This window comes from Schistocerca cancellata, chromosome 3 (genome assembly GCF_023864275.1).
Source record: "Schistocerca cancellata isolate TAMUIC-IGC-003103 chromosome 3, iqSchCanc2.1, whole genome shotgun sequence".
Taxonomy (NCBI): domain Eukaryota; kingdom Metazoa; phylum Arthropoda; class Insecta; order Orthoptera; family Acrididae; genus Schistocerca; species Schistocerca cancellata.
Window position 1 is genome coordinate 198,783,959 of NC_064628.1, and position 14,625 is coordinate 198,798,583.

A 14,625-nucleotide genomic window follows, 5' to 3' on the forward strand; every position below is an offset into this window, starting at 1 on the left:
GATTAGATGCCTGTCTTCTTGACTGCTAGTGATATGAGGCCATTGGGATCCAGCACGGCGTTCCGTATTATCCTCCTGAACCCACAGAGTCCATATTTTGCTAACAGTCATTGGATCTTGACCAACGTGAGCAGCAATGTCGTGATACGATAAACCGCAGTTGCGATAGTCTACAATCCGACCTTTATCAAAGTCGGAAACATGATTGTATGCATTTCTCCCCCTTACATGAGGCATCACAACAATGTTTCACCAGGCAACACCGGTCAACTGCTGTTTGTGTGTGAGAAATCGGTTGGAATCTTTCCTCATGTCAGCACATTGTAGGTGTTGCCACCGGCGCCAACCTTGTGTGAATGCTCTGAAAAGCTAATCATTTGCATATCACAGCATCTACTTCCTGTCAGTTAAATTTTGCATCTGTAGCACATCATCTTCGTAGTGTAGCAGTTTTAATGGCCAGTAGTGTATTTTGTTAACACTTCAGTTGCTGCAGATTTAATGTCAATAAGCGCACTCTATTCTCCACATCAGAAAAATGTAGGATTAGAGATGAGTTCACCGACGTTTAATCTAGCTATTAAGCTTATTGGTGGGGAGTTATCAGGTTGATGTCTATGTACAAACTTCTTGACTTTTGTGTAATGAGATTGTATGTAGCAGGGCTTATTCAAGTTGATAAATATTAACTAATTTCTTGAATCAATAGCAAAGATATTGACATAAATTGCCAAAGTGATACAAAATTAGAAGCAAGCAAACTGGACCTTCGTTTTTTTTTTTAACTGTGACATAATGTTTATCAAAATAAGGGGTGCTAATTAGATAAATCTTCTGGTTATGTACATTTGTCATAATTTTATGTTTTTGTTAGTTAAATATGTATAGATATGGATAAAACACCGTACTTTGAAAATTAATTGTTCCAGCACATGATTTATGCTACAAAAATGGCATAATTTTGGGTGCAGAGTGTAAACTAATTTTGCTAATTTCATTTTTCACAAAGAATAATTATTGTTTTAGTTAAATGTATATTTAATTGATGTTTATAGATATGAAAGTTTTATGACATAAGTTAACACACACACACACACACACACACACACACACACACACACACACACAAATGGACACATGCACAAAAGGAATTCCATTCTTGAATTACATTTCATTTCTAAGTATAAGTTTCCTTCTCAGTAATTAACTAACATTTTAACATTTTTTTATTGTTCATATTTTAGTCTGAATTTTATACACATTTTAAACTTTAGTTTCACACCAGTAATAACTTGAGGTTTGAAAGTTCTGTAATGGTTTTTCATATCACCTTGAGTTCTCAGCAGATTTTGAATGTATAATAACCACTTCTCATTTTTATGTTTATCAGTAACATAATTGGTAGACTAAACATAGCACTCATGGTATTAACTTTTTTTACCATTTAGTTATTTACACTGTGATGAGGTACCATTAAAATACTGGATGGCATTCATTAGAAAATTTATCTTTTGGTTGTATGATTTACTTATGTGACTGGCAAAGTGACTTTACTCATAACATTTAAAATACTACTGTTTAAAATTCTTGAATACCCGAAGAATATGTATTGCCATTAAAAAAACTACATCAATGTTTGTTTTACATTTTTCCATGTATTAATGTCGTCATTCAATGGAAAAAATATTTGGCACATATTTGCTTTAAACAATTTAGGAAGTACATATTTATATATGTATGCATACACGTACATCTAGCCATAATGTATTTTACAAGCTATTCCATTTATAATATTAACATATTGAGTTCAATATATTATTTATAATTTTTATATTTATGCAATATGTACACAAACAGTATACTATATATTATTGTAGTAATAAATATTTCATTAATGTGTTAACAATAATATTTTTATATGTTTTATTTAGTTTTGCACTGCCCAAATGTACTCGTATAGACTCTGGCAAAGTAGATGAAGGAGAATAAGTTATGTTACACAAAAGAGAAGGAAGCAATAACAGATATGGAAGGACAACAAGAAATATATAGACTTATTTCTGTCAAAAACGATTCTTATGTCATTTACATTATAACTTACACATTTTGAACATGTCTACATGTCTTAAAGTAATTACATCATTTTATATGAGCTTCCACAGAGATACTACTAATAAAAAGTACCAAAAATATGACTATAGTTGTGAGAAGTAAGGAAATTTTGATTTAAGTGGCTTCAGATATAATGTATGGAGGAAAATCTCTTTATCACTTTTATTAATATACTGCATTTGTTCTTTGGGGAGGAATGATTTGTGAGAATGCACTATAAATTGCTAAAATTTCACATTCCATGATACACTGCATTATTCTCCATGCAGTGGAAGTAATTGTTTTGTATTACTTTGGAGTAATTGAAGACTGAAATAATTTTTATTTTCAAAATATCAGTTATATTCTTCATATTCTTTGTTTTACATGTACAACAACAGTATAAAAGGTGAAAGCTATCAAGGACAAATATTTTTGGTTTACAATTATGTTAACAGTACAGAGAGATTTATGCTGAAAAAACTGTAGACTATTCCTGTCTTGTGGCCCAGCGAGGTCATCATTTCAACATTTATTGTTTTAATGTGAAATTAATTAACTGTGAATAATAAGTGTGACAAATTTAACACTTATTATTTAAAAGTATGATTCAGTGACTTTTATTACTCCACAGTGAATATGCCATAATGTATATAAGGCCATGATAATCTGATGTATCAAAGTAATCAAATTCCTTCAGCTTCTTACTGTTGATAGAATAGACATTCAGTTTCATCTTTAAGAATTAATGAGTTATTCATATGCATCATATATGTAAAAAGTAAGCTTTAACAGTTGTAAGTGTGTTATTTAAAAATTATAAAAGTTAGGTCTCCAGCAGGCTTTAGACAAATATCTTGATTCTTGTCAAATACACTTTCGCAAAACTCATTACATAAAATCTGTTTTATCACATTAGTGAATCTATGATAACAGCACTTCTAGCATTTATATGAAAGAAATAGACATATGAAACTGAGAAGTAGCAACACAACAACATATTCAGGTACCATAACGAACTTTCAAGTATTTCATATCTTCTGTCCTTTTTTATTTTTTAATAAAAATGGAAGCCATAGCATTTGGAATTCATAAACTCCTGCCATGTATGTTTCATATTGCTCATTGTTTCTCTCTGTGAATTAATTATGCTGACTTATTTGTTTGTCATTAGTGACAGTACACTGTGTTACACATATGTTAACAATAATCATAATTCTAATGACTTACTGTCATATGGTTACAAATCAAGTAGTCTCAAATGAACATCAGGACATTACATTGAACATTTTAATTAATTTTTTTGAAATAAATGAATATAATGTGACAATAATATATTTTAATTTAGCCCATTGTTTCACAATGAATCAGCAAAGAATAAAATAGAAAACGTATTTCATTTATATAGCTCATCTGTGGAAGCTTTATAAATTTCTAAACCTAAAATATATATTTTTCAAATCAATCAGGTAGATGACAACTATGACATTATGTTCATGTCCACTCACAAACTACTGTGTCTTGTAAGTACTGAGAAATTTCTTCTCACTGAAAATGCTGTGACTCTCAATGCTGTATTTTAATGTATATGACATAAGAACATAGATGCTCGTGACATTAACAACATTGAAAATAGTAATTTAACAACAATTGTAAGTCATAACATGGCACATGTGCATGAACAAGAACAGTTAACATATTCTGTTGGATTTGCAACTGCAATTCAGCTGTCTCATTATTACATGGGTAGCACCATTTTGATTTTTTGAGCATTTTGGTTTTGCATTGCACAATTAAACAAATGATTATGTGGTATTTCAACAGTTACATATCATATGGTTAAAAGCTGTCTAAAATAATGCAAATTCAGTGGTTCATAATACAATAAAACAATCATTTGTATAATTGAAATATGTAGTTGCACACAAGATGATCATTCTGGGGGATGCAAGTGTATTCTCTCTCTCTCTCTCTCTCTCTCTCTCTCTCTCTCTCTCTCTCTCACACACACACACACACACACACACACACACACACACACACACACCACACACACACACACACACACACATGCGCGCGCACACACACGCACGCACTCACACACACTCACATGCGCGCGCACACACACGCACGCACTCACACACACTCACACACACACACACACACACACACACACACACACACACACACACACACACACATTCGCGCGCACACACACGCACGCACGCACGCACTCACACACACTCACACACACTCACACACACACACACACACACACACACACACACACATATGCACACACTCACACTTGCAAATGCACAGGTTCACAAAAAATATGTTATGTTTACACCCTTTAGTACATGCATTTTATTCATTACCGTACACTGCCCAATATTAGGTAGCACATGTTTTTTTGAACTGAAAACCATTTTCTTGATTTTCTACATAATGTATTTTGCTGCTGCTCTGTTTCTTTTTTCCACTAAAATATTTACACCTTTCATGAAGTGTTATGTGTACAAAGTTAGCTTGTCTTTATCAGCTTTAGATTTATCTCACAAATTTCATTTCGTTGGTTTAGGAATACTTTACTGTTGCTATGAGAAAATATATTGGACCAGCCAACACACCAATTAGCACATGAATCACAGAACAGTTTCCATTTCTGCTATTTCTGTTCTGCATGGCCTGTAATAGAAGAAGAGGAACATCACTCAGAAACATGAGGTTAGGTTGAACAAGATAGTGCAATAGCATTAACAAGAATAATTGGAAACTTTTAAAAGTGAAGCGAATTACAGAGTCTCTGGAATATTTTGTTCATTACTCTTGATTCCTGGATCAATGACTAAGGCAACTGCATTCTTCTATAATAATGGAGACTATTGCAACTGATGAAAAATTGTATGAGGAAAGACTATCACTTAAAAAAAAGGAATCCTTGAACAGTGGTGAAGCACATTAAAATTGGCAATCATCATAACATGCATTGTTTATTAGTGAACACATGGACAACTGCGCTACTCTGAAAGGAATGTCTGTCTTCCTACATCATGGGTTAAAGACACTACCTAACTTGCAATGATGGAGTCATATTTCAACAACAGAAAATAAGGGGCCACATCAACAAATTTAGTTTGGGGAATCAATAATGTCCTATGTAACTTGGCAGGTAATCATTTACCAAATACATCTGAGGTCTCTCGAAAAACTGTGCTATTTTCTGATGATACAGTTACAACTTTGTGGCTCCTTCCATCAGTAATGCTGTAATTCAATATGGTGTTCGCCCACCCTTAGCCTTGATGACAGTTTCCACTCTCAGAGGCATATGTTCAAACAGATGCCGGAAGGTTTCTTGGGGAATGGCAGCCCATTCTTCATGGAGTGCTGCACAGGAGAGAGGTATCGATGTCGGTTGGTGAGGCCTGGCACAAGGTCAGCGTTCCAAAACATCCCAAAGGTGTTCTACAGGATTCAGGTCAGGACTCTGTGGAGGTCAGTCCATCAAAGGGTTGTTATTGTCATGTAACCACTCCGTCATAGGCAGTGCATAATGAACAGGTGTTCTATAGGATTCAGGTCAGGACTCTGTCGAGGCCAGTCCATTATAGGGTTGTTATTGTCGTGTAACCACTCTGTCAGAGGCCGTGCATTATGAACAGGTGCTCGATTGTGCTGAAAGATGCAATTTCCATCCTCAAATTGCTCTTTGACAGTGGGAAGACACATCAATGTAGGCCTATGTTGTGATAGTGCTATGTAAAACAACAAGGGTTGCAAGCCCCCTCCATGAAAAACATGACCACACCATAACATCACCAATTCCAAATTTTACTGTTGGCACTACACATGCTGGCAGATGATGTTCACCGGGCATTCACCATACCCACACCCTGCCATCGGATAGCCACATTTTGTACCGTGATTCGTCATCCACACAATATTTTTCCACTGTTCAATCGTCCAATGTTTACACTCCTTACACCAACCGAGGCTTTGTTTGGCATTAACCAGTGTGATGTGTGGCTTACGAGAAGCCGCTTGACCATGAAATCCAAGTTTTCTGACCTCCCTCCTAAACATCATAGTACTTGCAGTGGATCCTGACGCATTTTCGAATTCCTGTGTTGGACTGGATAGATGTCTGCCTATTACACTTTACGACCCTCTTCAACTGTCAATAGTCTCTGTCAGTCAACAGACGTGGTTGGCCTGTACGCTTTTGTGCTGTACATGTCCCTTTATGTTCCCACTTCACTATCACATTGGAAACAGTGGGCCTAGAGATGCTTAGGAGTGTTGAAATCTTGCGTACAGAGGTATGACACAAGTGACTTCCAATCACAAGACCATGTTCGAAGTACATGGAGAGCCCCATTCTGCTCCCTCATCGTGCCTAATGACTACTGAGGTCACTGATATGGTGTACCTGGCAGTAGGTGGCAGCACAATGCACCTAATATGAAAAACATATGTTTTTGGGGGTGTCTGGATACTTTTGATCACATAGTGTATATCTGCACTGGGAAAGGGACCAAACACATCCATATACACAGCCAGGAGCATTCCATGACTAACTTAAAACTGGTTCACAACTAATAATTCTCATTCTTAATCTCACAAAAACTCAATTGCACAGTTCCAGACAAGTACAAATAGTTACAGGTACCAGAAATAGAGATCAATGGATCCATACTACATGAAACTCTGTGTATGAAATTGATAGACATCCTGATGAATAACAAACTGGAACTGGGCAAGAATTTGGAAAAGTTATTAAAAAAACTCAGTTCTGTCTTCCTTGCACTTAAAAATCTGTCTGACGTGTTGCTTGTACATCAGATTGCTAGTACACATTTTCATACTGTCAGTCATAACTGTACTATGCTATAATCTTCCAAGGAAGAAAGGTAAAAAAAAAAAGAGTTTATTCCACAAAAGCATGCAGTAATAATATACTGTCCAGCCACATTAATGTGATCACTTGTCAAAAACCTGAATAACTCCCTTTTGCAGTGCGGTCAGCTGTGAGATGTGCAGGGAGAGTGTTACTGATGTCATGGAAGGTACAGAAAGGAAAGTGAAAGCCATGCTGACTTCAGTGTCATGGCCAGCTGCACAAGGTTTCTTGGTTGAGGATCCAAGGTACAAACTGCCTGACTGATTTGGTCCCACAGATTCTCAATTGGGTTAAAATCTAGAGAGTTTGGTGGCCCTGGGAGTACAGTAAACTCATCCTGTTGCTCTTCAAAACGTGCATGTACTCTGGAAACTGTGTGACACATTGCAGCATTTTGCTGACAGATGCCTCATGCTGAGGAAAAACCAACTGCATGTGTGGATGGACATGGTCCCCAAGGATAGATGCATACTTGTGTTGATCCATTATGCCTTCCAGAATGATGAGATCCCCCAGGGCATGCCCCCTGGCCAGGACGCTTCCAATATTCTTACAGTCTGTTTGCTTTCAGAAGTTTCACATCATACATGCCACCGTCCATCTGACAAATGGAGCAGAAAATGTGATTCAGCAGGAAAGGTCATCTGTCACCACTCAGTGGTTGTCCAGTTGCAGTACTCATGTGCAAAGTCCAGCCCATGAACAGCAGTCAATATTGGTGCAAGAAGCAGGCACGTGCTGCAGAGGTCCATACACAGAAATGTTTGCAGAATGATCAGCAACGAGAAACTGGAAACTGTTGGTAGCCCTTGGTTAATCTTGGTGGTCAATTGCTCAACAGCTGTATATCCATATTGATATTCGCAGTTTTTGTTCACCGCTGTCATCTATGGCCCATGGTCCACCACAGCTGCCTCAGAGCCAGTTTGGGATAGTGCCCTTTTGCCATGCATGGTATACTTTAACCATGGTGGCACATGAACAGTTTACAAACATAGCTATTTCAGAAATGCTTCCACCCTTGGCCTGAAAGCCAATGTAACATCCTTTTGGATGTCATATAAATCACTCTCTTTTCACATTACGACAATGACTGTGAGGTTTACTGCATCCCCCAGATACACTTTATATGACCTTCACTACTAGTGCTGCCATCTGCTGTAAATGAGTGATTATTGCATGTTGATGTTGAACATTGGTGGCATCACATTAATGTGACCGGATCGTGTATGCTAAGCTTATAATAGAACACCTAGCAGAAACCTCCTTAAGAACCTTGATATTACTGTATTTATGTGACAAAACATTTACTCTTTAATGGTAATTGTGTTTAATAATAAAAGTAAATTTGGGACGTACTGGTACAATGAAATTCATATACACAGTACTAAATGTAAGAGTAATTTCCATACGGACTGTGCTTCCAGTCTGAAGTTCAGAATGACATTCTTAAAAGGTTGTCAGCAGACAATAGCTGTGTATGTCCACTTCTGTAGCTGATCAGTGAGTGCCATATATGGACTTTGGTTCAATTCAGACAACAGACAGGAATTCTTTCTTGGCGAGAGGACTGGAATAGAACGTACATAGCCTTTGTGATGGAGCAAGCTGGGATAGTTTTACTTCCCCTCTGGTTTGCTCTGTGCTTCCTTAAAATTAATTTTTTCTATTTTGAATTAAGCCCCATTAACATACATGAATATAATCAGGATTTTCATAGAAGAGAAAGATTGGTCCTCAGTTTTAAAGAATATAACACCAGATCTAATTTTGTGCTTAGTTCATTTTCTGATTTATTTTGACTATTCGTTGTTAGTATCTTTCATTATAGGGCAAAATCAGTAATTGTTTTGTAACTTAAATTCTATTGTTGACTTATAATCAAATATAAATTCTGTACTAATTATAAACATTTGGAAGATGAAACAATAGCATTCTTAAAGGATCTATTTGGCTCTATTTGAAAACATGTTAGCAAAACCAGCCCTTCATTAATTCCAAAGTAGTTAACAATTTTGTCAAAAGTGTTGTTTGCATAACCATATTTGTTAATTTCATGATTTAAACAAATAATTTGGCCTAAACCTTGTAGTAGAAGAAACTGTTAAAAAGAACCAATGTTTCGATGTATTCAGTTAATTTAATGAGTTAAGTTTTTATTGTAATTTCTGTAAATTTAACTTCAAACAATGTGAAGTTTCAGCACCCATTATTGTGAAGATATATAAGGGCCCGATTTTTGGTCATGAGACAGTCAGTCCACAGCCGAGTTTCAGACGAGGAGCCTGCACTGGTTACAGCAACAATGCTTCAACATAACTGTGAAATAAGTGTTACACAATTAGGCCATGTGTTAAAACAATGACAGAGTCTGCTCCATACGTACCTCTCTATTCTTCAAGAACTGTGAACTTTGTGGTTGTTAGGTTTCTACTGGTCGTAGATGTTCAATAGTAATCTATTGTAGCAGTATGTGGTTGTTCGCCTGCAAACTATTAATGAGGCTTTTGGAAAGTTTAAACAATAGTGCACTGGTCATATTAAATGTGTATATGGGGGGTTGTGGAAACTGAAAGTATACATCTGTGAAATGCAAATGTGCATCTCTTGACTTCATCATTCAAAGTAGTCAGTGTTTACTTCCAAACCCCATTTTTCAGCTAGTGTAGCAACACAGTATGTCAATACCGAGGACAACAAATCAACGAAGAAACAAAGTAGGCAAACTGCTACATCTTGTGAAGCCAATTGAGGGACTTCTTAAATTGGAAGTAGTAGGTTCAAGGTCTGCAAACCTACAGTGCCCAGGAGAGTGATGTGCTTGTCTCATGCCCCTCCACATGGCTGCACCATAAATTCCTCTTCTGCGCAAACCTCTTCATCTCATGTAGAACTTTTATTCAACACCTGCAATTATTTGTTGGATATATTTCAGTCTCTGTCTTCCCACTCAACTTTTACCCTATACACACTCCTATAGTATCATGGAATTTATTTCTTGATGTTGTAACACATGTCGCATTATCCTGTTTCTTCTTGTTGTCAATGTTTTCCACATACTCCTATCCTCATAGATTCTGCAAGAAACTAACTCATTTCTTATCTTCTAATTCTCAACATCCTACTAAAGCACCACATCCAAAACATTTTGATTCTCCTCTTTTCCAGTTTTCCTACAGTCCTTGATTCACTTCTGTACAGTGCTGTGTTCCAGAAACACATTTTCAGGAATTTTCCCTAAAATTGAGGCTGATGTTTATACTAGTAGACTTATTTTGGCCAGGAATGCCTTCCTTATTTGAGCCACTCTGCTCCTTATGACCTACTTCATTTGTCATGTGCCATTTTGCTTCAAGATAGCAGAATTCCTTCACTTCACCTACTTCATGGTCGTCAGTTTTGATATTAAGTTTCTTATTTCTGTTACTCCTCATTACTTCAATCTTTCTTCAGTTAGCTCTCAGCTTATAATGTGTACTCGCCATACTGTTCATTCCATTCAACAGGTGGTACAGTCCTTCATCTCTTTCATGAGGATAGTAATGTCAGCAGCAAATCTTATCGCTGTTATTATTTCACCCTGGATTTTAATCTCACTCTTGAACTGTTCTTTTATTTCCTTCACTGGTTTTTTCTGTGTATAGACTGAACAGTGGGCATGACTCTGCATCCCAATTTTACGCTCTGTATAATTTGAGTATGTCAATATTGATCATCCATTCATATTTTTCTGTTTTGATTCTTGTACGTCTTGTATTGATATTACTGTCTTTACCCATAGATTACAACTATTTTCATAAGAAATTAAAATGTATTGCATCTTTTTACACTGTCATACACTTCTTTTAGGTTGACAAATCCTGTGAACATGTGTTGATTTTTCTGAAGTGGTGCTTCCGCTATCAAGCACAATGGTGACTGCCTCCCTTGTGCTTTCACCTTTCCTAAAGCCAAACTGATCATCATCCAACAGATCCTGAATTTTCTTTTATGTTTTTTGTATATTGTTCTTGTTATCAACTTGGATGTGCAGTATGTCAAGGTGACTCTACAAAAGTTCTCAATCTTCCCTGCATTTGAAATCTTCAGGATTGTGTATGTGATGTTTTTCTGAAAGTTTAATGGTATGTCATCGTTCCAAACTCATGGATTTTACAAACAAATGTGACTAGTCATTTGATTGCTGCTTCCTCTAATGATTTTACATCATTCATGAAAGTGGTGAGTTTGGACTGAGGAAAGGTTGGGAATTTGTATGGGTGCTGATAACTGCACAGTTGAGCACCCCAAAAATCAAACATTATCATCATCATCATCCAATGATTTTAGAAATTCTGGAGGAATGTTAACTATTTCTTCCACTTTATTTGACCACATGTCTTCCAATCACTCTACTACCAGATCCCATATGTTTTTGTTATTAGTTCTCATTATTTCTGCTGTCATGTCATTAGACAGGTTTTCCACCTTGCAGGGGCCTTCAGTGTACCCTTTCCAACTACCTACTCTCCTCTGCATTTAACTGTGGAATTATTCTTTCACTCTGAATGTTGATGCCTTCACATTTAATTCCATCAAAGGTTGCTTTGTGTTTTATATATGCTCAATCAGTCCTTATGACTAACATTTCTTTTCTTCATCACCAGTGATCATTGTGTTAAGAAAGTTGGGATTACTTTTCACAGTATCCAGCAAATCCTGTGTGATTTCTAAACAAGGTGGCCTCTGCTCAGTTGTTAGGAGCTCTAGCAAAATTTTTGCTGAGATCCTCCTGAGATTCAAATGTTCCATTAAAATGGAATGAATTGATCCAGTACAAATTTTAACCTTGTCTGCAATTTATCTGACTATGATTCATTTATTATGTATCATCAGGGTCCTTATGTGATCAATATCAACCTCATTTGTGGATGTTGAGGGCCCACTTGAAAGTGCTTTACTCTTCACTGATGAGTGGCCATTTTTGAAGCAGTTGTACCACTCCTTTATTTGTGCAGTACCTGTTGCTTTGTCCCTAAACTCTTGTTAAATCTTGCAGATTGTTTCAACTTGAGAATTGCTGAGCAAAAAACAAAATTCGATGCAATAACTTTTTCTGTTATTTGGCCCACAACACAAAATCCGATGAGTTCCACTTGCAAGTGTTCACTTGTCAATGGATAGTGAATGAATGGTTGTTTCCACAGTTATGAAAAAAATCAGATATGTGCACTACACATGCCTACAAACATAGAGAGTGCACATGCTCTGATGTCATTGTTGGTTTCAATAATGAAAAATAATGTCAAATACTTTTTGAACAGCCTTTGTACATAAGTTACCTTCTGCTATATTTGTCCTTCTGATGTTGTGTCCTTATGAAACTGTTAAGAACTGAGAGTAATTTAAATACTTTCCAAGTCAGAAGACTGACCATTCTTGCTTCCAATTCACATTAGGATTTAATAGTGGCAAACATGGAGTTCCCCAAGATTCCATACTGGATCAAACCTGTTTTTACTATATGTAAATGATTTGGTTATAAACAGTAATACTGGTGACAGGAAACTATACAAATTTTCTGATTAATTACTGGAAGTATTAAAGAAATCTTTGAAAATGACTTTACAGTTGCCATGAAGAATATCTTAGACTACTTAGATGCAAACAATTCGAATATAAATCTGGAAACACTGTTACAATGGGCATATTCATCAAGCAGGATACGGCACCAGCTAAGTCTCATATTGAAATAAATAGAAAAATAATTGGAGAAACAGAGAGCTCAAAATTTCTTAGTATACAGATAGAATAGAACACGAAATAGGGTACCTATGTAGTCTACATAAACAGAAAACTGAGCGAAAGATGTTTTGTAGTGATACAAATACTAAGAAACTATTTGTTATATGTTAATCTCAGGATTTTATACTTTTCTTGTGTGCACTTTATATTAAAATACTGTGTAGTATTTTGAGGAAACTCTGGAGCAGTTGGAAATATTTATATTACTGAAAAATATTATAACACTAATGGAATGGGTAGACCAGTTATCAACAGGCAGGCAACTATTTAGGAAAAATAAAGCACCAAACTTCCATGTATTTACATACTAGAAATCATAATTATCATAATAGAGAAATGAACCAGCAACAGTCCATGCATCTTCCAAAATCTGGATAAATCTACAACCCAAGCAAATAAATTATGTACTATATCTACATCTACTTTGATGCAAACAATAGAAAGGCATATTCCATCACAGCACCAGACTGCCAGACTGCATAATGTATTACCTAAATTCATAAAAATAATCAGGGACAGAAAAAATTTCAAATCAACCATGAAAGAGTAACTGGCCAAACACTGCTACTGTAGAATTTGAGAACATATGCAAAATGTATGAAAACACTCAATTTCTACATGTTAACTACCTAGAGAGAGACAGTTTTACAAGACATGGTATGCACTTAAATGGAAAGGGAAAGAGACTTCTCAGCTCTAAAATTATGGAGACATTGATGGCAACAGCAGAATCAAGATTACCATGCCAGCCACAAATAATAGCACAGCAACCCCCACCAACTACAGCAGTGAAAGCATAAAAAACTACAGAAAAAAACACACTGTCAATATCAGAAACAAAACCAGCATCATCAGCTGATACAGCACAGCCCTCATCAATGGCAGAAAAACCAGCATCGACAGAAGTAAGACAATCCTCATCAGATGTGGCAGGGACTACTGATGCAGCAACATCATCTCAATCAACAGCAGAACCATCATCATCAGGGACAACAACAGAGCTGCTACCACAAGTGGTGGCATCATCAGCATTGCCAGAAACACATGAACAAGCAACAAGGCAAGAAGCAACAACAGAAGATTCAATAGGAGCCACTCATAACAAGAGAAAAACTTCACCACCATGCGACCTTAAGGATTGTTTTTAGTAGAAACTGGGAGGAAAAAACATTAAGGTAAGTAATCTACAAAAAAGTTTTGTCTGGCCAGTTTAGAGTAGATAATTTCAATGACATCACATCTAGAATAGCAAATAAGAACCTTATTATGCATTTGAATATTGGAGTTTTATCAAGTAATCTGGTCAGTAAGCTTCATGACTTAGAAATATTTCTAGAGAGAACAAAATGGTCTGTAAAGGTTATTTGCTTAAGTGAACATTGGCTTAGAGATGAAAATATAAATTAATTGAACAAACTTGCAGATTATGAAGTAGCAGCTAGCTTCTGTAGAGATAATGGGTATGGTGGTTCATGTATTCCAGTTCATTTACCAGTAAAATACCAAATTAAGCAAAATTTCAATAATTTAAATGAAGAACACACATTTGAGAGTTGCTGCATAGAACTTAAGGACTATAACATGCTGATATTCAGCATATATTGTACCCCTGGTTACTCAATCTTCTGAAGTTTTCTGGCCAGACTTGAAAATTTACTCCACCAACTAAAAACTGAAAAGTTATGTAAAAAATTGTTGTTTGTGCTGATTTTAATACAGATGTGAGAAAAAATGACAAATTTGCCTTTAAGATGAAGGGGCTGATGTCCACACATGGTTTTATTCTAAATTTTCTAAAAATGACAAGGGTAACTGCTTTGTCGGCATTCTGCATAGATGACATTGCT

The 14,625-nt window shown here is 36.0% G+C and overlaps 1 protein-coding gene across 1 annotated transcript in view; it reads right to left on the reverse strand.

The window, feature by feature from the left end:
• Positions 1 to 4,380: 4,380 nt before the first annotated feature.
• The window catches only part of LOC126176222 (glutamate receptor ionotropic, NMDA 2B), a 922,500-nt gene continuing 912,255 nt past the window's right edge, over positions 4,381 to 14,625 (reverse strand). Inside the window, exon 16 of the mRNA XM_049923366.1 lies at positions 4,381 to 4,779. Coding sequence (XP_049779323.1) covers positions 4,737 to 4,779 — 43 coding nt within the window. The 3' untranslated portion in view covers positions 4,381 to 4,736. The remainder of the gene's footprint in view (positions 4,780 to 14,625) is intronic.